This window comes from Pieris napi, chromosome 11 (assembly GCF_905475465.1).
Source record: "Pieris napi chromosome 11, ilPieNapi1.2, whole genome shotgun sequence".
NCBI lineage: Eukaryota > Metazoa > Arthropoda > Insecta > Lepidoptera > Pieridae > Pieris > Pieris napi.
Window position 1 is genome coordinate 3,150,283 of NC_062244.1, and position 27,914 is coordinate 3,178,196.

Consider the following 27,914-nt stretch of genomic DNA (forward strand, 5'->3'; position numbering starts at 1 on the left):
TTTTTTTTAAATAACATTTTTGGAAGTACTGGAATTTGAAAAATAAAATATCATTACACTGCATTATGATTTTATATTAAAAAATATACATACAGAGCAAATGTACACACCTTACAAATCAATATTTTAAGGGTGTTGTCATGCAGTTTAATTACATAACAAAATTTATTTTTTATGTATTGCTATATTTTGATCATTGTCACAGGAACCATTTCTATTTAAGATATTATGTATATTAAACATTTACCACAGAAAATTAAATACAAAATAATTATTTAACCCTAAAAATGGTGATATATTAAACATTATTCTTATAAAGCCCAATTTAAAAATTGTTACATTTCTTGCATTAACTCTGTCCTTAATTTAGAGAAGCAATTGTTATAAGTGTAGTACATTCTTAATTTAATCTTTTAAAGCATCTATTAGATTTTTGATAAACTAGATGAATTCCCTTGTTCTATGAACATGTGCAATATATTATTGGGGCAAGGTGCAAATAACGTTTTACAAAAATCAAAATAGCAACAATTCACTAAAAATTAATTCTAAGAAATAAACTAAACTCAATCATTAATTGTTTAATCAGTAATGACAACTGGTCACTTTAGGTAACTCAAATTTACAGACAATATGTGTAAAAATAGTTTTAGACAGCAATTACATTTTTATCTTTTGGTTTCACCTAAAAAGAGATCTCACTTGAATTTTACGAGTGCCTTTTGAATAAAATATTTGTTTTAATTGCTTTCTATAAAAAAGTTATGGTACACGTTTTATTCATATAACATAGCTACCTATACTGTCTTAAAAAAGATGAAAAAGATCTTGATTTCTACTTTAAATTTAATCTTTAGAATACGGCAGCGATACCTTTTTATTATAATAAGTATTTCATTTAAATTCAATATTGTCTCTGGCCCAGTTGGGAGGGCATTTTAAATTGTATAACCATGAGTCACAACAATGCTTGTATGCATCACAAATCACTCACTATCCAAACTAATCAATGAAAAAGGGCACTATTTAGGAACAATCCTCTTGACTTTTTCTCACACATTGTGCTACTTTTCTTTTAAACTCCAAATATGACTCTCGCCATTCTTTCTGTAAAAAACAATTACAATAAGCACACATCAACAACCTACTTTAGTTTATGGGTGTGCCATTTGGAGTGTGTGACCTAGTGATATTATGCTGATTCATTAAATTGTTGTCATGTGTCCCTTTTTCTGCACTCGTTATCTTGTTTTCTCCTAAAAGCAATCTTCTTGACTTTTCCTAACACATCTGGCGACTTTCTTTTTGAAATCCGAATATCTTTCTCTCCATTCTTTCTGTGGATGTAACATGAAAATGTATATAATTAGGTAATGTTGATAATGTGTAAAATTTGTGATATATGTATTTCCTCAAAGCAATTAAGCTTTACATGCAAGAAACAAAATAGCTACAAGCATTTGCTTTAGTTTTCATATAAGAATTTACTCTATTTTTGAATTTATTATTATTATTTTTTAATTATACTACAGATGGATCTTACCGCTGCATCTACATTAGCAGGACTTTCATCATTAGGGTCAGCCAACATTGAAATAACACTAATTAAGATTGTTTCAACAGTGTGTACTGGAAGCCACCGCTCTGACGCTTTTTCATAGCCCCATTTATCATCTCCAGGCTCATGCAATATTGAAATGCAGACGTCACCATTCTTTTCAACTAAAAATGTGAACGTGCAGAATGAAATCAACAGTTTAATTACCCTAATATACTTTATTTTTTGTTTAATTTCTGGTGAAAGTCATTATTTGTGTTGGAAGATAGATCACTAACGCTGCATATAAAGACATATTATAAAAACACAGTAAGACAGATATATTTGTATAGTTTTAAAATCTAGGAAAAAATTACTTACTATTTGGATGCCAAATTTCAGTTACAAATTTCATTCGCGGGGGTCTCAAAGGGTATTCTTTAGGAAAATATAAGTGTGCTTTGAAGAATCCACCCTCACTGTAATTAAAAAAAGTTGATTGTAAATGCTCTAAAAATAATAATGAAACAAGTCATAGTCAAACAAATAGACTAAAAATGTCTCAATTTATTAATAGTTTATTTCGTATCCTACTCACTACAATGTGTCTGGTGGGCCAATAATGAGGACTTCCCATCTATATATGTCATTGTCATCTATCAAACCAGCAGAAAATCCTTCCACTGGATTTTTGTTTAGTTCTGAAAATCATAAACCCATTCATTGAACATGATTATTTATTATGCTACAAGATTTTGCCAAAAGAACACGAGTATCAACTCTCCTTTTTGTCTCGCGACTACCGACTGTCAGCAGATGAATATTGATTTTATTTAAAATTTTATTAAAGATTTAACTCATACATAGTCCGATTTTGGATAAAACAATGTAAAGTGACTGTACATATAATTTTATCATGTATTAGAACCTAAAATACCATTCGCTAAGGTCAATGATTGCACGAATTCGGAGTTGCTTCGTGCTTGGCCAGCAACTATTATATGTATAATTATTTATTTATAACACCAATGAGTATTTACCTGCAAGTTGCTTTTTTAACAACAGCGAAGACTGTGGCTCTGACATTAATTACAATTATGAAATTTACCCTGACGACACGAAAAAAATGATTTTTCACAAAAGATGGCTGGCTGAGTTTTGGGATTGTGAAACATATGAGCTGTGCTTGTTTCCGGTGTATCCACAGACATTGCATATTGTACTAGTTTAGAACAGATTATTTATTTTTCAAAGGTACAACTACGCCATCTACTTTTATGTACTATATTTTTACTTACGTTGTTATTAAATTAATAGATGAATCAATGAAGCTATCGAAAAGATTAAGTAAATTACAATCTAAATATATGGCACAATAAAAAATCTTTGCTGATCATAAATGCAAGCGACAACTCGACAACTAAATAATGGTTCTTGACCATTATTTAGTTGTCGAGTTATTTTAATACTTTGATATTTTATTGGTATTCATTGAAATCACATTATGTATTTCAAGGCCAATCAAATACTTGTTTAGGATAATGTATTTATTTGGATAAGGATTTACATAACTATTATAAAAACAGCTTTGGAAACTATTATTTTAGAACTAAAAAATGTTTTGTGAGTATTGTCTGTTTGTAATAACCTCTTGCAAATTTTTTTTGCAAGGAATTTATGTCGAGCGGTGTCGGGACAACGGGAACTGAAAAAGAGACCTAGGTACTTGATGTCTTGGACCGGGGTCGGTTTAATTTAGTCAAATTTAACCCTAAAAAAACACAAGTGCGTTTTCTGCTAAACAGAATCCCTTAATAATAACACCATTATTCGTGGAAACTAAAAGCCTTATCGTGTCGACATATCGAGCGCCGTTCAGTTCCATAGCCATCTTGGTAGAAGTAGATGCTTGGTGTGCTCAGCATGGCGCGACAATACTCCAAGCTCTCACTTAATACTCCCGGCCCCACGTGGAGTACTTTTACCAACTCTTGGAAGGCACCACATCCAACGCGGCTTGAATCGTCGACAAGCTAGTTATTTCTGATCAGCTGAATCTCTTGGTGTTGCGTAGAGATGTAGGCTCTCTATGCATCTTCTATATCATTTGTTATGAATAGTTTATTAATTATTATATATATCATGGAGATTAATTTCATCATTGACGGTCAAGACAGAATGCGAATTTGCACACGATTTATGGAAGCAGATGCCATTCCAGGTATTTCCGAACCGTTACGAATTCGCAGGTGTGCACTTAACTTTAACTGACCCGCCTGTTCGTTGGCCTCCTGTCCCACAAAAAAAAACGTGTTTTAAAAATCATCGCCCATACGACTGTGCTCGCTATGAATCCGTGTACCAATCACGTACGTACCCACGTTACGGGTTACGGCATCGACGATCGGGTGGTGAGTTTATGGTTGCTTATAGTCAGTGGCGTAACAATAGGGTGGCAGGGCTGGCAAAATGCCACGGGCCCCTGCCCAAGAGATATTAATATGTTCGATGGATTTATGTGAAGGCGATATTGGGCTAGCGTGGGGACTACAGACCATTCCCTCTCGCCTAAGAGAGGACTACGGCCATTAGTGGGATATATACAACGTGTACCTAATTGAGTACTCTGAAAATATCAAATTGTATTAAAATTAAACTGAGTGACAACGTGACGATTTTTACTGATAGGGCCCCATCGAAAGAATTTGCCACGGGCCCCAAATGGTATAACGCCACTGATTATAGTTACTAAAATTGTTTAGCGCCTAAAAATATATATATAAAGAAAAATCTCCGGTCCCATATAGTATCATAGTCATTTGCGCGTTAATAAACCCATGGAAAAACAGATGATTTTCGATAGATATTTTTATTATCACATCATATTATGTGACCATTCAAAAATTGTACAGATATTATACAAAACTATCCTGATTTTGTAATATACCTAAAGGGGCATTGTAACATACATATTGGTTATGCTTCGTACGAAAATTCTAAACACATTAGTGAAAATACACCTCTTTTAAACAAAATATTTATTCATATCTCAAAAGGACGAAAAGTCAATTACATATAATTGTTTACGAAAAATAAATTCATTTTCTATTTATATCCCGTTTTTTGTCTTCTTTATGTTTGGTGCGTCAGCATCCGATTGCATACTTTTACGTTTTTTCTTATTCTTTTTTGAATTTTTACCATTTTGTTGACTTTTTACTGGACCTTGATTATCCTCGGTAGTTTTTTCTGTTTTCTTTATCTTACTTATATCTTCCAATAAATTTTTGTAGTCCAATTCCGTATCAATGTGGCTACTTTCGTGAAATGATCTTATGATATTAACAAATTTCTTTAACAAAGTTATAAAATTCTTTTTTACTGTATATGAAATGTTATCTTTAGCTACTTTCAATTTACTTCTGAAATCCGTTTCTATATCTTTTAAATTGTTTTTAAAATTGTCATCATTGGGTTTATTTCTATTAAGGCCTCTATAAAAACCTATCAATAATTCTAGACCTTCATTACGACGAAACTGACGGATGTTTTCATCAAAAACATTACTTATTATAATAGGTACAAGTTCATATATGCCTTTCCAGTCTAATTGTAGGATACTGTGAAAGAATATTATTGGTAATACACAGCTACGGTTGGTAAAGAAATCTTGAAGTGTGTTTTTAAGTATTTCTTCTATAGGACAAGCATTCTGTTTTTTTGGAGACTTTTTAGTAACGGTTTCTAGTTTTTGTGAACAATGAAGAATAAAACTTGAGAAATTAGTTATGACATCACCAAGAGCTTGATACATAAAATGGGATCTTGATCCTTTTTCAATAATTGATTTTAAATAGTCACTTAGAATATTTAATGTAATACCATCAACGGATGCAAATTTCCTAACTTTAGCTAATGTTTTTATAGTTTTTCTAATTCTGCTTTCTAACTCATTTAATTGATTATCTTGCATACAAAATTCTAGAGCTCTAGTAAGGGGTGCTATCATACTTAAGCATATATCCATTGATGGATCTTTTTCTAGGTAAATATCAACCAAATCTAATGCTCTGATTCTAAAATCTGATAACGTTTTTTTGTTCCTGCGTTCTTTTTTTGACTTTTTATTTTTTCCTTGACTGTGTTGTTTAAAAGCTTCAGCGAGTGCTTCATCCAGTTTTTTTCCTTCTTCTTCATCTATGTCATCTGCATTTATGCTTTCTGCATCATTATCGACAGCGGCACTTCCTAACGCCTTCTGAATCGCTATTCTAAGCTGTTCAGGATCTTTTAGTTCATCGTCTTCATTTTCATCATCGTCAATCTGATCACTATCTTCGCTACTGTCATCATTCTCACTATTCACTGCATCGCCATTCTCTTTTATGTCATCAGTTTTCAATTCTTCATCATTATTTTCATCCTCTGAATCACTGTCTTGGGTCAATGGGTTCTCTTCACTATTAGGGTCCAATATAGATATTATTTGTTCAATTGATGATGGTGTAAGATATTCCCACAATAGTCGAAATACACATTGCACAACTGAACGTAGAACACTGGACTCAATGGAGAGTATCGATAACAATATTTCAATCATTACTTCAATCCATTCTGGCTCATCTTCAGTTAACTGGTTTGCTTTTTTAGATTTCTTGTTTCTCATTTTGTAGTGATCGTAGCAGTCTTTTAGTTCTTTTATTGAACTGCGTGCAACCTTCACATGTGTAGGTTCTGAGAATAAGAACAAACCCAGTTGGTAAAGTAAAATAAGAAACACCATGTCAACCTTAGCTTTTGAACCATTCTTTTCAATTTTGTCACATGTCTCCATCAGCATGTCCCAACAAACAAAGTTCTCTTTTGAAAATTGTTTTTCTAACTTTTCCTTCACTTGTTCTTTTTGCATTACCTTTGATATAAAGTGACATAGGGCTGATAAAACTGTCACAAGATTATCCACATTTGTGAATCTTGAAGTAAAACAACGATAAAAGCATGATTTTATTGATCCTGAAAAGTAAAAAATAATGGTTTCATTTTGGACACAGATTTCCTTAGAAATTAAAAAAAGCATGGTAACTAAATTATGAAATTTGAAGTTATACTTCTTTTGGCGCGTTAGAGAAAAATGATGAGAATAAATTTTTACGATGCGCGCGCACTCCGTCACAAAAAACCGACACCCTAAAAATCTGTTCAAACGTCGGTAAAACAGTCTGGGTCGCTCGTTGGCGTTTGCTCTGTTTTATCGACAAGTTGCATTGTCTTTCATGGCGTAGTGTTTATCAGAGTCGTCCTTATTTAAACCAAAATAATTATTTATAAACGAAAAAATCCGTTGCAATGTGATTTTTTATCATGATATGATATTTTTATTTTACAAAGTGTTTATTGTGAAATATCATGACATATTATATTGTTTCGATTGGAAGTGACCATTAAAATTGACAATAAAAATGCAATTCGAAGAGGAAAACGTCCCTCTAAAGTGCTCGAAGAAAATGATTACGCCAAAAAAGTATAACTTCTAACGCGCGTACATAAGTACACACACGATTTTCTAATATAAATATGTACCTGCTAATTCGCTGCTTACAGCAACATTGTCTTCACCACTAATTTTGAAGAATCCGAAACACATTAACAGCTGCATATAATTAATTTTGAATTCTGTATCATCTTTAACTGCTTCATGGCTTACTAGTAAAGATATCAACTCTGCAGCTTTTACCCTTTCGTTATTAAACCAGTGCCGTTCAACATCTTCTTTTACAGTTTTCTTTGAAGTATTAAGAAGAACTTTTTTCAATAGTTTAGCCATCTTTTTAACTCCATCTTTATCTAAATCCATACTTATCAATTTAACAATGTTAGTTCCAGTTAGATCGGTAAAATTAATCTCTCCTGGATTAAACAATAATTTCTTTAAAACGGTCACTCTTAAATGGTTTGTAACTGAATCAGATTTTAAAGCTTTAACAAGTGAATTAAGGATTTCTTTTTCTTTTTTAATCATAATTTTTTGATCATCTTCATTTTCATTACGATTTCTCACTTTGCTAGCTGTCTGAAGGCCTTTGAACCAGTCTAAGAAGAGTTTGAAAAAGTTTTTGCTTAGTAAATCTGGTATGACTTCCACATTTTTGTCTAGATTTAGTAGAATAGCATTTAGAATATTGATGGCCACAAGCTCCCTGTTACGATTGTGCTTTATAAGTTGATCATCAATTTTTGACCAAAATGTCAAAAGTTGGGGCAATTTAGCTATTTGTTTCCCTACTTCTTCATAGATGGGATGATTTACAGATGAAAAGTCAATTCCCTCCTGAAAAAAGCAATATTATAATTTTTTTGTGAACTCTGCAAAATTTAAGCAACAAATCTAGTTGAGTTTTTTCTAGATGGCACATAATGATTTGCAATACCAATATGATAAATGCAATATTGATAAAATACTGAGTGTATAGTAACAAAACAGCATAATAATGCATGCTATTAGATGGCTGAGATTCAGAGACGTTATAGTAAGGTCTAAGGAGGTCAAAGTCTGGGGTAAGCCGAATCGTGGCTAAGCAAAGTTTACAAATTTGTATTCAGAAACATAGTTCTTATCAAACTACAGAGAAAACTTTTTTTTAAATATAAACATCAACTGAATGGCAAGAAACATGAAGCTTTAAACTAGGTAAAAGTGATTTCACACTTTTTACTCTTATTATTAATTTTAAATATAAATCAATTAATCTGTTTAACATAGTTAAGTAGGTCAGGTAACAAAGTCTTAATAAGAATTAAGACATACCAAAAGTTTATCACAAATATCAGCTATGTGGTCATCATGTAGTATTTCAGGAACCCCACATAATTTTCTCACTTTCACTGTATTAGGAAATTTTGAACTGACCACCAAAAGAAAATACAGAGAATCAAGTGTGTGCTCCTTTATTTCCTTTTTAAAGTTAGGTTTGATAGTTTGCCACACAATACTTGAAAATTGTTCTTCACTTATCTGAAACAAACATTATTAAATATTTATCACAGAATATTGCTTTGCTATTTTGTGTAAGACAGCATATGTTTTGGATAACTTTTATTTTTACTTGATTCTACTTGACCTATTACTCCCAGAACATTTATTTTTTTTCTGTGGTAGAGCTATAATATGAGTAATTTATCTTTTAAAAACTTTATTAATGTTTTAATTAAGTTTATAAAAAGTGCTAAATGTTTGCACTGCATTAATGGTAATGTTAATTTCCACGACTTAGCGAAAGTGTGCAGCGAGTAGAGGTTTCGGAAAAGCCTCGATAGGACAGAGCCAACTGAGGAGCGCACATAACACAATTGATCACATAGGAAAATGGTTGCTGGTGCCTCCCTTGGTCAACCAAAGTCGAGTTGGACGCGAAGAGACAGCCAAAAAGCTCGAATTTCTCCTTCCTGGTATGGGCTAGCTCCCTGTGCAGGGGTGGAAAGGAGGGCTGACATAAATTCCCTTAGACAGCTTGGGGGGGAGACCAGAATGCTCGAGTCTCTGAAGGGAGCGGGCCCCTCTCTCACCAAATCTAGCAATGTGGTCTGACTTTTCTCTTGCAATCTCCTGTTTGAACAACCTGGATTTTTATCTTCGCTGGTGGCATTCTCGTTTAAACCAGAGAAACAACCATATCACCTCAGAAATTAGAATAAACACTTCCACACCCTGCAGAACACAGAAATTCGGCAACAGAGTCAGGAATGGAATCTGTAGCATCCAACAAAAGCAACGGTAGGACACAAAGAAAGACCTAGTAGGCCTATTAGTACTCTGGACCACACAATCCCACGAACCCTAGTAAGCATGGTCGGAGTTAAAGTTGCCAAGTATGATTTACAAATTACTCAACTTTGGTTGGCTTTGACCATACTAACCATACATTGTAATGGTTCTGTTCATATAACATTAATTGTATTATGCCAGAAAGTGCACAGTCCCTATAGTTTTGTTACATAGAGCCTATACAGAATTGAAACTGAAAGCCATACAACAAGATACTCACCATAACCTGCTAATAAAATATAATATTTTTGCTGATATGACCTATATAATGTATATAGATTACACCCATGAAAATTTATATCTGGAAGTTTTAGTAGATAGCAGAACACATTTATCCAGATACTTACTTCTCTTACAAAGTCCAGGAGTATGAGTGTTGCGATGGTGCTCAAATATACTTTTTTAGTACTTGCATTTTGCAATATTTGTATTGTTTGCTTTTGTTCCTCTTCACTACATTTAAGCATTAATTGAGACCTAAATATTGCTCCACAAACAAGTATCTGACCAAGAGACACATCTCCAACTTCCTGAATAAAGATTCAAAACATAAATTACACAAAAGTTGTTTTTATTTATAATACTAATAGTCATTCCTTACTAGAAGTTTTTTACTACATTTAAAACTTACGCTTTTAGATGAGCCACTTGCATGCAACTCTTTCTTTGTTAGTTCCAATAATTGAGTAACTGTAATGTCTGGAAACTTGGACAAAAGGCTGACAAGTGCGGCAAAATAACCTGTTCTTAACTCAGGTGTATTTGCTCCAAGACTGCGTATTATCCTTCGTAAAGAGTATTGTATATCCTTTGCATTCTGTAAAATTTTAAGTTCTTGGTATTTCTTTTAAGAATATTAAGGAAAAATAATTTATTTACAAAAAACTAACCTCACTTAATTGTAATTGCAAAATTATTCTGGCTCCAGCAGTTACTTTTTCATCGTGTTTATTGGATTTTAATGAATCGAATGCTTCTAGTATAGATGATGCCACCTCTTTTCTCGGCTTTTCTAACGTTGTTTCGTCTTTCATTTTAACCAATTTATCATATTTTCATTTACCTTGATTTAAAACATCTGAATTCAGAATGTCTAATGCAGACCACATGGGTGACATGAGAAATGAAATGGCACATGGAATAAGGCACTCGGTAGTCGGTACCGGGTACGCATTTACCAATCACCACACAGCACCACAGCTCTAAGCACAATAGCATAAAAAGTTTTGACAGTGCCACTATATATTATATTCTACATAAATTTTCTGTCTAACATAATATCAAGACTACAGATAAACGCTGTGACTTGTATTAGATACAATTTTAATTTTCAAAAAATATTAAACATTAAATTATTCTAGAAAAAATTACATTTTAAATAATATGAAAGTAATATTTCTTATTTTATAGATCAATATATATCAGTTAAAAATATTCTTAGATTTATAAATTACACAACGCCCGATTGAGCTTGTAATTCAAGTCCAGCAAAAATACCACTTCTAGAAAGCAATGCGCGCGCAAAAATTAGTATTCTGTGTTTCTAAACATGGCAGGTCGTAGTGGTTTTGATGATGGAAATCCGAGGTATTTATTATTTCAATGTGTATTTTGCATGAATTTTACAGGGAGCATTGTTTTAGGATAACTAATAAATTTCTACATAGTAACTTTGTACAACACCCAACATTTTCAGCAGAAAAACACATTTTTTTGACGGTGCGATAACATTGAAAGAAAATGCTTTTTTAACTATGAGTTCGTCCTTACATGAATTGATTGAACTGTAATAATATCCGCATAACAATTATCATCAAGTTAAAGATGTGTTTTGTTCATTGATTTAGTATTATAGGTTATAATATAGCACGGTTGTCGTGATTGTTCAGGGATTACGGTGGCGGGAGAAGGACCGCCGGCGGTCGCCCCTTGCCTACAGAGCCACCTTACAAAGCCTATGTTGGAAATCTACCATCCGGAATTATACAAGGAGATATTAACAGAATCTTTCCCGTAAGTATTATTACCATTCTTAATAATAATAATTATACATTCATAAGAATGAACTGATTTTTTTATCTATTTAATATCTAATGTGAAACTTCAATTCACATTAGATATTAAATAATCTTAATTGGGATAAGAGTTTTATAAAAATATAAATCTATATCATTCATGTTCCTTTTTATCATTAAAGATTTAGCTAGGATCAATGTTTTGGAGTGTGTATACTTACTCAGCTGCCACAGGAACACAAAGTGAGCCTTGGCCTCACAAACTGCTTTTTTATTTTAGTTTACTACACTTACTATGGAATGTATATGTAGTATTTTAGATATGATACTACTTTAAAACACTGGGCACTACTTCAATTTCTCATGATGACAACACTATTGAAACGTATTGTCCCTTAATTACAAAGTGTTAATGTGTTTTGGAGTTTATAATGAAATACTAAACAATTATTTCAATAAATTTTTGGACTGCAACCAGTAATATATACAGAATCAGATCCTTGGACTCCATCATAATTATCATAATTATGTGTACTACTAAATCATAAAACATATTAAGACAGTTGTAAATATGTCTAGCTTAGCAGATGTAATAAATTTGTAAGGCTTCACTTATATTAAGCAAACTGTAAGCTAGCCTTATTTTTCATGCGAGTTGATGTTTCAGTTAATTTATCTTTATAATTAATACCTTCTATAAGAAAAGTTAAATCTTTTATGTTTTAAACAGTTAAACTAATTGTTAGGCAAAATTCATGCTATTTCTACATTGATAACTACTTTGAGAAACTTTTTTTTTAAAAGTTTGTACTTTTTTTAAAAGTTTGTACTTTTTTAAAAAGTTTGACTACATGCATTTGTTATTTGCTTACTATTAAATAAGTATACTGATATTAAATATTAGTAATATATTTTTAAAACTTAGTCCAAACCTGGCCTTATGACTAGGCTACAACTGAGTTACACAGTTTCTGGGTGTAGTAAATTTATCACTATAAGTGTCTAATATATTTATATAAAAAATTTCAGGACCTGAAAATTAAAAATGTGAGGTTAGTAATGGATAAGGAAACTGATAAATTCAAAGGCTTCTGCTATGTGGAATTTGAATATTTGGATGATTTGATCAAGGCAATTGAAATGAATGGTGCCCTTAATGTAGATGGAAACTGTGTTAAAATTGATGTAGCCGAAGAAAAGAGAAATGATAGGTGAGTAATTAAATTTACTTGAGTCATTTTACTAAGATTAATAGGAGAGTTTGTTTGATATAAATATGACACCTGTAAATTTGTGCAAGGTTAACTACAAGGTTGAATGATTAGCAGCCTAGTTAGATTCTGATGTCATAATACATTGTGTATATTGTTTTACCCACAAAACATTCTTTATTCATATTTTAACATTTCTATTATATTTAATATGTAAGGAAAACAAGTGTAAGTTTAGCCCTGGATAATAAAAGGAAAAGGTGTTGTCTATCATTTAATTTGCACAGTTTTTGTTGGCAATTGGCTAAAGAATTACTTGTGTTCGTCAATCGTGTTATGTCAATGTCTAGTTCTAAATCAATCACATTTGGTAGTTCAGGTATCCATGCACATCTAATCTTAATCTAATTATTTGACCTATTTTGTAAATATGCAATTTTTGCTAAATTATGATTAATGAATTAGGAACCTACACAGACTTAGAGAATTTGATCAAAGTAAAATCAAATCTGAAACAAATCTAAGTGTTGTTTATCTAATAATATAAACTATTAGAAGAAAATTTTACAATTGTTTGCCTTATCATTTTTTAAGTTTGATCATGCCCGGCAGCCATACACCGAATTTGTTGGCTGCTGTCAAACCTATTAACTAATTAAGTGATAGGGAGCGTTCAAGTATTATGTAACGAATTGGGGGGCGCTTTTATAAAACGTAACGATGCGAGGCGGGGATTGAATTACTCGTTATAATATTATTTTCGACTTTCCAGTACTTTACACCACATAATGGTAACTTTTAAGTATAAAGAGTCACTAGGTGGTCACGAAATGTTTTACTATACTTGTGTACAGAGAAACGTTACGGCACGTTACATGGGGGGGGGGGTCCACAAACTTATACTTACGTATACGTTATACTTGAACGCTCCCATAACTGACATCGCTCTGCACCATTTACATTTGCAGGTTGTCTGCATTACATTGAGATAAGTAGGCTCAGCCCACTTAGAAGACATTTAGCATGATAAACATTGCCACCATAGGTTGTAATAACTCTTTTTGATCATATTTCAGGGGAGGTTTCGACCGGGGTCGGCGAGATGGTGGACGCGATGGTGGTCGTGGGGGATTCAGACGGGATGGAGGCCGTGGTACGTACGACCACTTCGATGCCGTCGGTCGCGGCCCGAGGAACCAGGGTGGAGGGTTCACACATGGTAACATCACTAACATTCATACCACAGAGAATAAACTGAGCAGCCAGATTTGATACAAGAAGGGATGCAGTAGCTAGAAAGTACCGGGAACTGTCTTCAAGTTCATAATATAGAATTATTATATGCAATAATTCTTTAAATAAATAATTAGTTTTGCTCAGTCAATTTTCTGTCTTTTTGGATAAGGAAGACTTGTCTTAAATATCTTAGTATGTACGGAGTTCTTAATTTTTATTAGCTACTACTTTTGGTTCATTTTTTTTGGTAGATTTGGTACCAAGAAGGAAACTAGGTATTACTGATTTCAAGAAAGAAAAATTTAAAAATTATTTTACAATTGCATCATAAACAAAATGTGTTTAATAGACAAGTCTTTCTATAATTTCCTTTTTCATTTATGCCAATTGCTTTTTTCATTAACTACTAACTTGTACTAAGTATTTCATTAGGTCATCAATATTTAAACATACACTTGTATATTGTGTGCTTATCATGAAATGTTGTGTCGCCTCGTTGCGTCCGCTTTTTGTCAGTTTTTAATGCTATAATTATCAACCACACTCGCGCTCGCTCACTTTGTTGTTAACGACTGGTGGGTTTTTGTGTGACTGAGTGAAGTAACGACTATAGATAATTTTATCAAATACAATCAATTGTAATCCAAAAGTGGGATTGGATAAGCAAAAAATTAAATATATAACCTAACCTATACAGAAGTTAAAAAGTAAAAAATCATACATTGCTACTTTTAGCGGACACTTAAGAATTACTTAAATTTATACCGGTATGATTATTATTTATATACATATATATATATATATAATATTATGTATATAAATAATATGTAATATTAAAATACATTTTGGTAGGCACATAAAGTAAGTCCCGCTCTCTCCAATCACGTCCAACTTGCAGTAGTAAATGTAGGTAGCAACTAAATCAAGATATTTGTATTTGGATGGCTACCATTGATGAAGCCACGAGTCGCCAATATCTCGCAAGTGTGCAGCCGGCTTATTGTGTATATTAGTTTAAAACTCTGTAAATGGACCTTCTTTTATAATCCTGCTTGAAAATTAATATGGTGATTTATTGACGTTCGTTGTATCTTCATTAAAATTAATTGATGAATACATTAATAGCCTTAATAAGTATTTAGTTATATAAAATATAAATACACTATTAAAATAGTTAAAAATCACGCTCTTCGAAAATTTTCTCAATGTTTTTATATTTCTGAGAAAACATCTAAGTTCATGATTTTATCTATAGCTTTCAGTCCCGGCTTCGCACGGCTTTATTTTACATAATATGTACATATCTATATCTATCTTTATCAGTATCGTTTTTCTATTTTTCTAAGATTCCTAGTATTTATTTACATCTTGGGTTACACTTAAGGTTTTCATTGGTATCCTGGATTTTCATTAAAAAATTCTGTAGCCTACGTTCATCTGGGATAATGCTGGTTTCTAATGTTGAAAGGTTATCAAATTGGTGCAGAAGTAGTTTTGGAGCCTATTAATGCAAACAAACAATAAAATCCTTTTCTTTATAATATACGTGTAGATTGGTTAAGCATATAAAAATAATTAAAACACCAAGATAACATTAGGTTAAACAAAAGTAAAATGTCAGACCTTATTATGAATAACACATTCTAAGGATTGACACTAGACAAAATGATAGTTTTGTTAATAGGATATTTCTTCAAACCTTTTTTGAAAAATATTGGGTCTTGTTATGGATGTTGTATTTGTATAATAGATAATAACTGTAGAACCATTATATTCGATCTAACATGTTTGAAAAAAAATTGCGTTGATTATTTGTATTAAGTGCTTCGTGGTCATATCTAACCAACAAATCGGTATGGGCTTTATACATAATTATACCTTCAGACCGCGAGCGAGGAGGAGGAGGAGGCCCTGGTGGTGAAAGATGGACCGAGCGGGGCCCACGTGGGTCCTCAGAGGAACCCCGTCCGGGCGACTGGGGCCGAATGGGGCGCTCGGGGCCTGCCCCGCCCCCTGGTGGAGCTCCACGCCCAAGGAGGAACTTTGACGATATGCCGCCCGCTAGGCCTGGTATGTATCAGTTTGAACCAGTAGGTCTTGTAATATTTCTTTCTTCTGGCAATGTGAGTGTCCATGGGCCGCGGTATCACTTAACATCAGGTGAGCCTCCTGCCCGTTTGCCTCCTATTACATAAAAAAACAAGAATGTTAGAACAACTATATTCATTAACTATTTCAATCAAAATTAAATTAAAAGCATTATAGTTTGATAAAATATTTTCGCAGATACCACTGGTAGGCCAAAACTAAAACTAGAGCCAAGAACAGTTAAGGAGCCAGTTAACTCACTGGCGGCCACAAGTCAGGCCTCTTCCATATTCGGCGGCGCGCGACCGCGGGAGGAACGACTTAAAGAGATGAGGGAGTAGATACAAGCTCTAATAAAAGCCGATAATACCCTCACGTGTATCAACTCTTATAAAATCATATCATATAACCTGGTGAACTGCCATGAAAATAACATGTGCTATGTGTAGAGACACATAACTTTGCTTCGGGAACCTGTAAGGGACGGTTTTTTATAAGTTTTAATTATTTGTCTGTTAAGTGTTTTCTTATGGTTTGATAATTACAAAACACTTTTTTGGTTAAAAATGTAGTAAATGCAAGTAATTTTTTTGCTTGTCGCTTTTCTGTAACAGCTTTTTTTCCATCTGTCTACATTAAAATAGGATTTGGAAATAAAAACTTATTATATATTATGTATATATATTACTACAGTATTTGGTACCTTGGTACAATATTTTATTTCAGACTTATATGACACAGTAAATTTGTTATTTTTAATATTTCAAATTACAGTGATTCTCTATAAGAATATGTACCTGTTATAAATTACCATACATTATATGAAATATATTCAATAATCCATGTCATCTAGGTCTAAGTAAAATAATGTAAGATATCAAAAAAATTGTTTTATGTAACTGTGACAAATATTTTGGGTAGGCATCCAAAATAGTAAGTTTAAAATATATTTTTTTTACAATCGCACGGTTTTTAACTTAATCTTTTAAGGATGACGCATAAGACAAACAAGTTAATCTATAATATTTTAAATACGAAATTGTGTTACACTTTTGACTTTTTGACTTGAAATTTTGTGGGCCTAATGTGCTTGAGTTAAATCTATGTATATAAAGAGTTGAATATGTGAGGGGATAAAAAAGGCTTAAGTTAGATAAAGTTTCATTCTGTGTACATGTATCGTCCTATCTCGCCTGCTATTCTATGTATGTTCCATTATTTAAATGAAGTTTCAGAAACAACTTGTAAATGTACTGGAAGTATTTTGTTAGGTTGTGAGGTTGTAAATCATTTTTATGGTATATTTTGTTAGCTTTGTTATATCTATTGATAGAGTACCTTAATTTTGTGTATGGTTGAATATAGTACTCTCACCATTGCCAGCCTATAAACTTCAATGGATAAGTTATCAATTTGCATAATACCAAGGTTATTGTTGATTTGCTTTACTCATTCTATAAACCCACATCTTCATTTTCTCATAGGATATTTTAGGTGTCTCTACACCATTTTCTTTTGTTTTAAGTTGTTAGGTTTTGAAAATTGTTCTAACAAAGTAAGTAAGTTCGAATCACCAATGATTCATTTATATATAAATTATCTTCCATGTACATGATTTCTACTCTATACTTTAATGTGTGTAATTTCATGAAACGTGGCAGTAAAAAAAATCGCAAAATTGTAACAGGTTATAGAAAAATAATAAAAATAAATTCTTTGTAGATGATGTTTTATTTTTCTCCTTCGTACTTGTGCTACTTATATTATTAAAGGAAAAGTTTGGATGCATGTTTATCATTTTAAACATACAAGATCAGCTGGTCAAATATATAAAGATTAGTTCTGAATAATACAATAATAAAAGGGTTATCTGGCTAGTGAAAAATATACTTTAAATGTAATAAGTAAAGAAAGGCCAATATGCACTAATTAAGGCTGAGTCTATTTACTGGCAGTATATAGGTGATAAGTTTAAAGATTCCCTGAAACCAGAATCCTCCCTGCATCCTATTTCAATTCTCAATACAATCATATCAAAAGTTTTTATATATCTAGATCATCATCTGGATCTTCATCATCCCAGTCATCAACTGCGTCAGGTTCATAAAACACTCTTCCTTGACCTTCATTTATTTTACTCATATATGGTAACTTCAATTTATTTTTCTCCAATTGTGATATTTGATCGGTCTCAATTTTAAATGTAGTTAAGTTAGTTGGAGCAACCTTCTCTACTTCATCTTTCTTACTTAGTTTGACGATTGGTGTAAGTTTTACACAGCCTATTTTTGAATCATAACAATAAGTTTCATCACTTTTAATAAATTTACCTGCTTTCTTTATTTGTATGCTTAGTTTATTGCTCTGATTTGGATAGAAACTTACAATTGCATGAGTCATATGAATCAAATTAATTTGGAGCTTTGAATTAAGTAAAATGCAATCTTTGTGTAATATTAATACCAGTTTAGTCACATTAAGGTTAAGCTGGAAATCCCTTAACTGTTTAAGACATTTATTCCAACCTAGTGTAAGAGCCATTTGGTTTACCGAATCAATTATTATAGTCGTATTTTCCTTTAGAGTTACAAAATTTGTTGGTACTTCTTTATAACAATTAATATGTTTGTTCATAAAAATTCCTTGCCAAGCAGAAACTGGCTGATCAAAGCAAAACATGTTCACGTTGTTATCATCTTTTACTAGTTCATAAAGGAGTGGTAAGCAGTTTTTATTGTTATCTTCTTCAATTAGTATTGTTGTTGCCGATTTCAGTTTAAATAATGTCATTTTATTATTATATGGTAAGAACACTGATCACGTACCTAAGTCCTAACCAATATTTTAGTGTTTGTAAAATTCTAAACTTTTATATTTTTCGCCACAGACTAGAAATCCATTGCACTACTAGGTCTAAAAAAATATTTTAACTCTAGATAGTTATTTAAAAAATATCATAATGTTTTGGGACGCAAAATAAAAAGTAATTGTTCACGAATAGCGATATACCCCAATTTTGAATGCCATGAGCCATCATTACATTACTTGTAAAAAAATCTCTCGCAACTCAGTCCTTCTACCGTGAAAAGTTGTGAGATCCATATAATATGAATCGGTTAATTTATTAATTCCCTACCTACTTAAGGGACTTTCTGTCTTAAGCTATTAAGTAATTGGCTAAAATAACAATATCTTATAGACCATAAAATTTTTAAAAATCTTTTATGTTATAAATAAATATATTGACTTGGCCATCGCATGAAAGCACAACGTATATGTCACCGTAAAATTGTAAAAACCGTTAGATTGTAATCTATCTCGCGAGATTGTAAACTGTCGAAAGATTGTCAACTCAACATACTGCTTGCAATTTAACGTATTATTATTCGGTAGTTATATGAAATTGTTGGGAAGTAAAATTAATCTGTAATTGACCAAAGAAGTTTGAATGATAACTAAGTTAGTGTAGTACAATCTACCGAATACCGATGACCGATAACCGATAGATTACAATCTAACGGTTTTTACAATTTTACGTTAACATATATATATAAAAGTATGATATCATAAGCAATACTTTTAAATTAGATTGTTTAGATAATATTGTCATAATTATTATAGATATTCAGAATAAATAGACAATAGACGCGACGGGCAACCCAATCCCGGCCTGTAGCTCTGTACTCTGTAGTCTTGATGTTAAATTTAGCACTTAATCTGAGTAAATACTAAATTGTTTAATGATCTGTGATGCTTTTCCCTAAAGCCCAATGTTTTCAATTTTCATATTCTTAAAAATTGTGTCAAACACTATTTATATACATACTTTCTTACTTAAATAAAATGCAGATATCTATAGCTAAATTTTTTCATCACAATAACGCATTAAGGCAAATTATTTACGTACCTGCATACAAGCCACCTGACACTAAGGATCTTAACCATTTATTAAACTTTTTACGAGAACACAAAAATGTTCTAGCACTTACTGGTGCTGGAATATCAACAGAATCTGGTGAGTTTAATAAACATAACTTTGATAATGTATCTCAAATAAATAATTTTCTCTATTATTTGGATGATGATTTTATAAGGAATACCTGACTACAGATCTGAAGAGGTTGGCTTGTATGCCAGAACTAATCACAAACCTATACAATATCAAGACTTTGTAAAATATCCGAAAGTTAGACAGAGATATTGGGCAAGGAATTTTGTAGGATGGCCTAGATTCAGTGCAATACAACCAAATGCTACACATTTTTCTATCAAAGATCTGGAAAAGGTAATGCATATTTATTATTTTGAGAAAATAGAGATATATGCTATAAAAAAATTTCATTAATATTTTTACAGGCTGGAAAAGTCTCTGCAGTAGTTACACAAAATGTGGATAGGCTACATCACAAAGCTGGCTCAAAAAATGTCATAGAACTTCATGGTTCTGGCTACATAGTAAAATGTTTAAATTGCCCATATGAGATAGATAGATTTAGATTGCAAGATGAGTTGTTACATAACAATTCTGATATGGAAAGCAGTTTCAGTATGATAAGGCCTGACGGTGACGTGGAGCTCTCAAAGGTATAATAGTTGCTCCTTTTTTTGTCACATTACAATCTAATGCTACAGCTTACTATTATTTATATAGATCATTTTTAAATATTAGCAGAAACTAATTATTGACTTTTTCAGGAACAAGTAGATAGATTTCGTGCACCTCTATGCCCACTATGTAAGGGACCACTTAAACCCGACATAGTTTTTTTTGGTGATAATGTCCCTAAGGAACGAGTGAAGAAGGTAACTGAACATGTAACGAAGAGTGATGCTGTATTTGTACTTGGTTCTAGTTTAACTGTATACTCAAGTTATAGAATCATTTTACAAGCTAAAGAAGAGGGTAAAAAAATAGCATTACTAAACATAGGACCAACAAGAGCAGATGACATTGTAGACATCAAAGTAGCAACAAAATGTGGTGATATACTCAGTGAAATATGCAGTCAAATTTGTTCTTGATTTGCTGTTTTAGCTGGCTTTAATTGATTTTGTTACCTCATTAGATGAATTATAAGGATAAAATAAATATATTTTCCAGTTTTTCAAATTTTATTATAAAAGAAAGAATGAAATGTACAATGGCTTCTTAATGTTAAAAAAAAAACATTTTTTTTTACACAAAATATGCAACTTACAAAGTAGCACTAGGGGTTTAGGACTTATAGTAAACGATGGTTGGTTGGAGTTCTTTCTAATATTAAAATCATCTAATCTAACAAAATACCTCAACACTGAGAAATATGTGAAGGATATCCAATAAATCATAACATATTGTTGGAAATGTAAATCATTTAGTTTATCATAAAAGTTGATGAATTTACAGCATACTTGAGTTCTTTTATGAAGGAAAAAGGCTGATTTTTAATGCATATCAATTTAATTCTCTACATGTCAAAAATTAAATATAATTTAAAACATTGGTAACCTTAACCTACAGAGTCATTTGAACTACAAATACTAATTAGTGCTTCTTAAAACGATACTTACAAAGTCAGCAAATTTATTTTTTAACAACAAATTCTTAATAAGGCATGATTTCCAAAAGCAAATTGTAATTTAAAAAAAAATAAGTTTAACCTTTTTATGCAAAGTTTTTCCTAAATAAAGTGTTGTTTGATATGACGCAAATTCATTGGAATCAAAGATTGATGAAAAGTTTTTCTAAGTTTAGTGTTTTTTAATTAAAGTGGTAACACACTGAACCTACTGCTCTATTTGACAGTTTTAAATGCCAATGTCTGTGCAAGGTTTTTGTATGAAAAATATATCACTTAGTACTTGTCATTTCAATAGTAACCTATATATTTTTCCTCAGCCTTGTTTTTATTCAGTATCAATTACACAACTTAAAATCAGCAGAATTTATAAGAAGAAAACATATTTTAAATATATATCTTATATGGATTCACAAATAACAATACTATAAAAATGTAAATATGCATTTTCAGTTTAGTTCCTTTAAATGAAAATAGGTACTCATCGAAATTGTAAAATTTCTTTTTATATTACATTTTTATAGATTTATTATTTGTAGGCTTGAAAAAGAATAGAAAACGTGAATTTCTAATTTAGTAATTACTGAATACTACAGTCTTACATTATTTTATGGAGCCTGCGTCTGGCAGTGATTTTATTATCGTAACACTAAAGTCTTAAACAACATGAAATCTAACTATAATTGAGTTTAACACATTATTAAGATTACATCAAAGCCCGTAGATCTCGGTGGGCTGCTACAAATTAGAAACTGACGAGTTCTGTTTGACAACTACAGCCCTGCAATTCTGTAACTCACTTTTCGAACTCACACAGCGGTTTTCGCACCGGCGCGGCGGTCGCTCTCAAATCAGTCGTGAAGCAGTCACTTTATGATTTGGCATTCTAATAAACAATAAACTACATGCTTTTCAGAATGCCAAATCATAAAATGACTGCTTCACGACTGATTTGAGAGCGACCGCCGCGCCGGCCGGTCCGAAAACCGCTGTGTGAGTTCGAAAAGTGAGTTACAGAATCGCAGGGCTGTAGTTATACACTTATCTATATTTTTTCCTTCAGTCAGCCCTAAGTTACCGTTTCAGTATTTAACGTACGTTCTTCTTTAAACAGTTAATTAATCGAACAGTACTCAACATGCATCATTTTTATGATAACAAGTCATTCAAAAATACAATCTAAATTTAAATAACATTACCATTTTCTGTCATTTCTACTTATTTTAAACCATATTAAAATATGTAATATTTGATCAATATTTGAGAACACTATCTTCAATAAATATCCAGACAATACACACTTTCATAGTACAAATCGAAAAATTGTAATCAATTGGCCCAATTTTTGTCCAATATAACAATTTTGAGGTATTAGTTTTGCATTTATCAAAAGCTTCAAACTAACGGACTTATGACGAAACCATATTTTGGAATATTTCTTCTTGCGTGCAAATAGCCGTTTAAAAACATCGATATCAATTAATCGGTTTTTAAAAACGTATGCGCGTTTTGCTTTTACATTCATCAAAAACTACTCCAGAAAGAGACAAAAATATTTTATACCAGTTGTTCCTAATATCGCATAAAATTTTATGTAACATGGAATTGGGATGGAAAATATGGGGTAATGCGGATATCTCAAAAACATTCGTTTGGGTGGTTGGTGAAAATTTAAAACAACAATTTGACTATTTTACCCATTAATGTTTTAAAATATATATTGTATTTAAAAATAAATTTTAATGTAGTAAGTAAATTTTGAAGTTACTACTTAACTAGTACTAGCGCTGTTAGCAAAATATTCAGTGCATTATTCAAATAAACTAAATTTTCTATCATTCAAGTAAAAAAAAGTTTCAAATATTTTTAAGGTATGGAGAGAATTAAAAGCATTTTCTTAACAATGTTTTCAATTACATATGGTGAGAAAATCCAGTAAAGTGAACAACTTTTCTTCTGGATAGTAATATGTACTATAGACATAGACCTCGAGATCGAAGACGATTCGTCCTGATTTTCGAAGAATCCGGATTTGTATATGACTATAATTTTAGAATCCAGATTTAGTTTTGAGGCTTATAGACCAGTCAGTCAAGACAATTAATTCATAATAATTCCAAAAGTTTTCAAATTTTGATGTAAGGTCGGGAGTGGTATTAAAACAAACTATAAAATTTTGCAACCTGCTCTGCGGTCCGGAACATTGTTAAAAATAAGTTTTGGTCGTGAAAAAAATTCCAAAAGTTCTGCAAACTTGGGGAAGTTTTCGATATAATATTTCATATCACGTATAAAATTTGCAACCAACCTAAGTGTACAGAACATTTTTTGTTATTAAAAATTAATGTTTTTCTTTATTAAACTGAAGGAAAACGTTCCAAAAGTTCTGCAAATTTGACAGATATATCGAAAATAAAATAAATAACAAAAAATGTTCCGTACACTTAGGTTGGTTGCAAATTTTATACGTGATATGAAATATTATATCGAAAACTTCCCCAAGTTTGCAGAACTTTTGGAATTTTTTTCACGACCATACAGCAAAAATTAATTTAATTGCAATTTTAACAATGTTCCGGACTGCGGACAAGGTTGCAAAATGAGATTTATTGTCGTCCCAATGTACCATTTACTCGACCGAAGTTTGAAAACTTTTGGAATTATTATCAAATTTTCGATTTCGAATGTCTATAATGACTGGCCTATTATAGCATGTTCTTGATTAAGAGGGATAGTGAATAGCAATTGGACATTAAGAAAAATTCAGTTTATTCAGTCAGATACTTGCAAACTTTCTTTTCATCTCTTAACTATTACTAAAAATACAATAATTACAATGACACACCACATTTGATGTAAAAAATGATACATATTTGTGGATAGCTGTCAAAATTAATCAGCTTAAAGATAATTCAAATTACACTTGGCAGTCTTAAATCACGAAACAACACTTCAAAAACTCACAACAGCTATTAAATAAGGTATGCTCGTAATAGTCATAGTTTATAACAAAACTAGGTATTTGTACCAAATATAAATACAATATTGAATGTTTTTGTTTAAGCAAGCGTTACCAATATTATCAGGTCAAAAGATATGATAAATGTCATTGCAGTGGTTGCTAGCAACACTTAATAATTAAAAGCATTTAATAGACAATTTTTTTAAATGTCAATGTTATCATAATAAATTAATGTGCCTAACTTCATGAATACCTTTTTATAAGCATATAAATGGTCATATATGAGGTAAATATTGGTTATAATGTCAATACAGTTGAATTTTATTATTAAACACAAATGTTTTAGTGGCAGTGACCATCATGTACGGGATAGTAAAATATAAGGTTCTATTAATTATCTTGGAATTTAAGTGCTTAAGGGTTTTATAGTGGTCATATGCTGTACTCGCATAAACCATAGACATTGTTATGCCTTCAAATTTAATACAGAAATCATTAACAAAAGCTAATTTGTGAAAATTTATTTCCATAAAAAATTTAAACTGATAAGACATGCTTATGATTTAATTACGCAATTGGAATATTTAGTGCAATAAGAAGCATACGGGCATACCTTGTTCAAAACCATAACGTAAACCATTATAAAAAGTAGTCGGCTTGTGGTTTCTTTGAGGGAACGCCACGCGACTCTTGAGGTGCGGCTTCGAATATTGTGAAATCACGTTGAAGATTCTCGTTCAGTTCTAATATTGCCGCTACGTTGCCGCACCTGGAAAATGTATTGTTAAGTTCCTATTTTCTTTTCTAATTGTTTCCTAGTTAAAAGTGACGACACAGAAATTACTCGCCGTGGTAACAATCTTTTCTCTTTTTATATCTATAATTAAAACACCAAAACAAATTTAAATTCATATTCAGAATGAGCGAGTATGATTGATGTCAGAAAGTAGTATTGTCAGAAATATCCAACTGGGGTATATATACCCCAGAGAAATATCTACTGTACCTAAAAAAACAGTAAAGTAGCTTAGTAGAGTTATTCTTGCATTGACGCCTATATTTATGATTACTTTGTCAAATATTTCGATCACTCTACTTACTATCACATAATCACAAGAAATATAATTTCTGCTTTAAAAAAATCATACCTATAACAATAATTTGGAGCAGACCACACAGTAAGAACAGTTTCATTGAAGTGCCATTTGTAACCTTCCATCACAAGTTGGTGGGCACGGCATATCATATCTATGTCGTTGGAAACATTAAACTGTGCCACAACATCAGATCCAAACAAGTAGCCGGCACCTCTTGGGGAAACGCCCCAACCTTGGGTGTCTGGAATGTAAATATTTTTAATGTACCTACATTTATACCAAGAGAAGTGTTGGCTTAGCAGCTTAAGCAAGCGCCTCTTTACCCTGAGGTCATGTGTTTGAATCACAGCCTAGCATCATTGGAAACTTCTTTCTATTAGCACTTATAATATGTACAATGAAAGAAAAAATATAACACAGAAAAAGTATTACAAATTTAAAAGTACACAATGCCAATTAAAAAAAACATTCCTTATACCTAAATTGGTATTAACAATATGTTGATGTATGACAGCAAATCATGGTTATGTTTCATGCATAGTTTAGTATGGGGTTCCTAATAAAAAATTATTGGTTCACATCTGTTTAGTTTTTGGCTTTCATTTCTGTAGAAATTTGGAATTGAATTTTAAAATAAAAAAATTACATTATATTGGCTAAAGTGATCAATTAAGGGGCTAAACATACCTTCAGGGTCACTCCACAAAAGGTCACACATGGGTCCATCATGCGGTACCTCCTGCTTGCGGTCTATAGTACGAATTTGGTCCAGGGTTTGTATAGACGGGCTGAGTCCACCATGTACACAGAATATCCTACCATCTATTATAGCCGACAGTGACAGGTAGTCAAATATTTCTGTGCAGTACCTTAGGAAAGAGCCAAATTACTTATTTTCATTCTTAGAGGCTTCACAATTCACATTGACATTAAGAAAAAAGATTAAATAAGTTGACCATGATTTAGATATCATTTAAAAGGTTATACTGAAAATAAATTTGGCCTATGGCTGCCAATTTTATGAGTTTGGAGTGGCTGCCAAATTTGGTTAAAAATGTCCTATATTAAAAAAATATTATTCATATAAAGGAGGTTCAATAGTTTTTAAACAATAAGTAGATCCCACAGTTAAAAATACCTTAACTTTTATATTTTTCTCTTAACAATATTGTTGTCCACCAAGATATCAATTATTTATAGCATAACAGCCAAAACATTAACAATCATGTTTATATGGTGTAAAGAATGATAGGTTTTATTGTATTACCTCCATACTGTTATAGAACCATATTTCCTTAAACATTCATCATAAAAGCCATACACTTGTGTGATTTGTCTTGATTCATGATTTCCCCTAATTAAAGTAATGCGGTCTGGATAACGAACCTAAAAATATTTATGAGTTTAAAATAATTTTTGACATAAACCATATAAATGATTAATAAGTAACATGACATACCTTTAAAGCTAAAAGTAATAAAAATGTTTCAACAGAATAGAATCCTCTGTCCACAAAATCTCCCATAAACAAATAATTAGTAGCAGGAACATCACCACCAACTTTAAATAGTTCTTTGAGATCATAGAATTGGCCATGAATGTCTCCACAAACCTGCAAGGAAAAATTTAGATCTTAATACAGCATGAAATAATTTCAGCTGCTGTTTATTGAAACTGTATTAAAAAAAACATTATAGATTATACTCAAGTGGACTAAAATTAATAAAAACATCAAAGTGCTTCAGATGAGGATATATATGGGGATAGATGAAGGAACAAATACAAAAATACCAACATTTTTCAAGTAAACATAGTTGAAGGATATTCATGTAAAAATAATATCAGAACCTACCGTAACTGGAGCATCGACACGTTGAACATTACTTTCTTCAACAAGAATCTCGCGGGCCTTCGCACAGAGTGCTTTAACCTCTCCCTCCATGATAATCTCACATCTTTTAAGTTGTTCTATTTGACGGTCCAAGTCACTTGTGTCAGACATTTCGCCTTAAATCACAAGAAATTTAAAATCATGTACTGAATATACAAAGCGGGCTAGGAATAGTGAAGAGAGGGTCATCTTCGAATCAAGCGTTATAGTCTTCAAGCCCTTTTGTTTTTTTATACTTACACAAGTTTAAAGAATGTTATGATTTCAGTGTATCAGTTTCATCAATACGTTGAAAACAAAAATGTTCAAACTTATATTTGTTATTTGAAATAATTTTAAGATAAAACTAACAATCACAATCACAGTTCAATAAAATGGACCTAGGTGAAATTTGCGGATAATGTCAAACTTAAAACCACAGACTGGAAAGACTCAATGACAATGCCCAATGACGCTATTGCTTTTACAGACTACATACCAAATATTAAAAGCAATGC

At 31.7% G+C, this 27,914-nt stretch overlaps 6 protein-coding genes across 10 annotated transcripts; 2 read left to right on the top strand and 4 right to left on the bottom strand.

The window, feature by feature from the left end:
* Nucleotides 1-53: 53 nt before the first annotated feature.
* On the bottom strand, nucleotides 54-2,739 carry LOC125053759 (ubiquitin-conjugating enzyme E2 G1). 3 transcript variants are annotated; one of them, XR_007117620.1, is made up of 6 exons: nucleotides 2,578-2,739; nucleotides 2,136-2,238; nucleotides 1,919-2,016; nucleotides 1,544-1,722; nucleotides 1,184-1,337; nucleotides 54-1,107 (listed from the first exon to the last, which is right to left on the bottom strand). XR_007117620.1 is itself a non-coding variant. In XM_047655296.1 (5 exons), exons 1-5 carry the CDS (start codon nucleotides 2,621-2,623, stop codon nucleotides 1,027-1,029), a joined length of 507 nt encoding a protein of 168 aa, XP_047511252.1. In that variant the 5' UTR covers nucleotides 2,624-2,739; the 3' UTR covers nucleotides 54-1,026. The 3 variants fall into 3 exon arrangements, 2 of the variants coding, with proteins under 2 accessions (XP_047511252.1, XP_047511251.1); XM_047655296.1 differs by lacking the exon at nucleotides 1,184-1,337; XM_047655295.1 differs by having other exon boundaries at nucleotides 54-1,337.
* Nucleotides 2,740-4,546: 1,807 nt separating this feature from the next.
* LOC125053550 (myb-binding protein 1A-like protein) lies at nucleotides 4,547-10,511 on the bottom strand. Its single transcript, XM_047654938.1, has 6 exons — nucleotides 10,250-10,511; nucleotides 9,991-10,176; nucleotides 9,707-9,889; nucleotides 8,343-8,549; nucleotides 7,118-7,865; nucleotides 4,547-6,550 (listed from the first exon to the last, which is right to left on the bottom strand). Exons 1-6 carry the CDS (start codon nucleotides 10,391-10,393, stop codon nucleotides 4,647-4,649), a joined length of 3,372 nt encoding a protein of 1,123 aa, XP_047510894.1. The 5' UTR covers nucleotides 10,394-10,511; the 3' UTR covers nucleotides 4,547-4,646.
* Nucleotides 10,512-10,812: 301 nt separating this feature from the next.
* Nucleotides 10,813-16,581, top strand: LOC125053551 (eukaryotic translation initiation factor 4H). 3 transcript variants are annotated; one of them, XM_047654939.1, is made up of 6 exons: nucleotides 10,813-10,946; nucleotides 11,249-11,372; nucleotides 12,404-12,585; nucleotides 13,662-13,804; nucleotides 15,706-15,891; nucleotides 16,108-16,581. In XM_047654939.1, exons 1-6 carry the CDS (start codon nucleotides 10,909-10,911, stop codon nucleotides 16,248-16,250), a joined length of 816 nt encoding a protein of 271 aa, XP_047510895.1. In that variant the 5' UTR covers nucleotides 10,813-10,908; the 3' UTR covers nucleotides 16,251-16,581. The 3 variants fall into 3 exon arrangements, with proteins under 3 accessions (XP_047510895.1, XP_047510896.1, XP_047510897.1); XM_047654940.1 differs by having other exon boundaries at nucleotides 13,662-13,738; XM_047654941.1 differs by having other exon boundaries at nucleotides 10,856-10,946; nucleotides 11,215-11,372.
* A 1,226-nt stretch (nucleotides 16,582-17,807) lies between these two features.
* On the bottom strand, nucleotides 17,808-18,896 carry LOC125053880 (elongator complex protein 5). The gene has a single exon (XM_047655488.1). The coding sequence runs from the start codon at nucleotides 18,697-18,699 to the stop codon at nucleotides 17,953-17,955; it is 747 nt and encodes a 248-aa protein (XP_047511444.1). The 5' UTR covers nucleotides 18,700-18,896; the 3' UTR covers nucleotides 17,808-17,952.
* A 718-nt stretch (nucleotides 18,897-19,614) lies between these two features.
* Nucleotides 19,615-21,012, top strand: LOC125053960 (NAD-dependent protein deacylase Sirt4). Its single transcript, XM_047655595.1, has 4 exons — nucleotides 19,615-19,924; nucleotides 20,004-20,194; nucleotides 20,266-20,493; nucleotides 20,605-21,012. The coding sequence occupies exons 1-4, from the start codon at nucleotides 19,753-19,755 to the stop codon at nucleotides 20,929-20,931; spliced, it is 918 nt and encodes a 305-aa protein (XP_047511551.1). The 5' UTR covers nucleotides 19,615-19,752; the 3' UTR covers nucleotides 20,932-21,012.
* A 3,203-nt stretch (nucleotides 21,013-24,215) lies between these two features.
* Nucleotides 24,216-27,837, bottom strand: LOC125053522 (serine/threonine-protein phosphatase 4 catalytic subunit). The gene is made up of 7 exons (XM_047654894.1): nucleotides 27,658-27,837; nucleotides 27,379-27,533; nucleotides 26,986-27,138; nucleotides 26,794-26,912; nucleotides 26,214-26,395; nucleotides 25,578-25,767; nucleotides 24,216-25,198 (listed from the first exon to the last, which is right to left on the bottom strand). Exons 2-7 carry the CDS (start codon nucleotides 27,526-27,528, stop codon nucleotides 25,069-25,071), a joined length of 924 nt encoding a protein of 307 aa, XP_047510850.1. The 5' UTR covers nucleotides 27,529-27,533; nucleotides 27,658-27,837; the 3' UTR covers nucleotides 24,216-25,068.
* Between the last annotated feature and the right edge of the window lie 77 nt (nucleotides 27,838-27,914).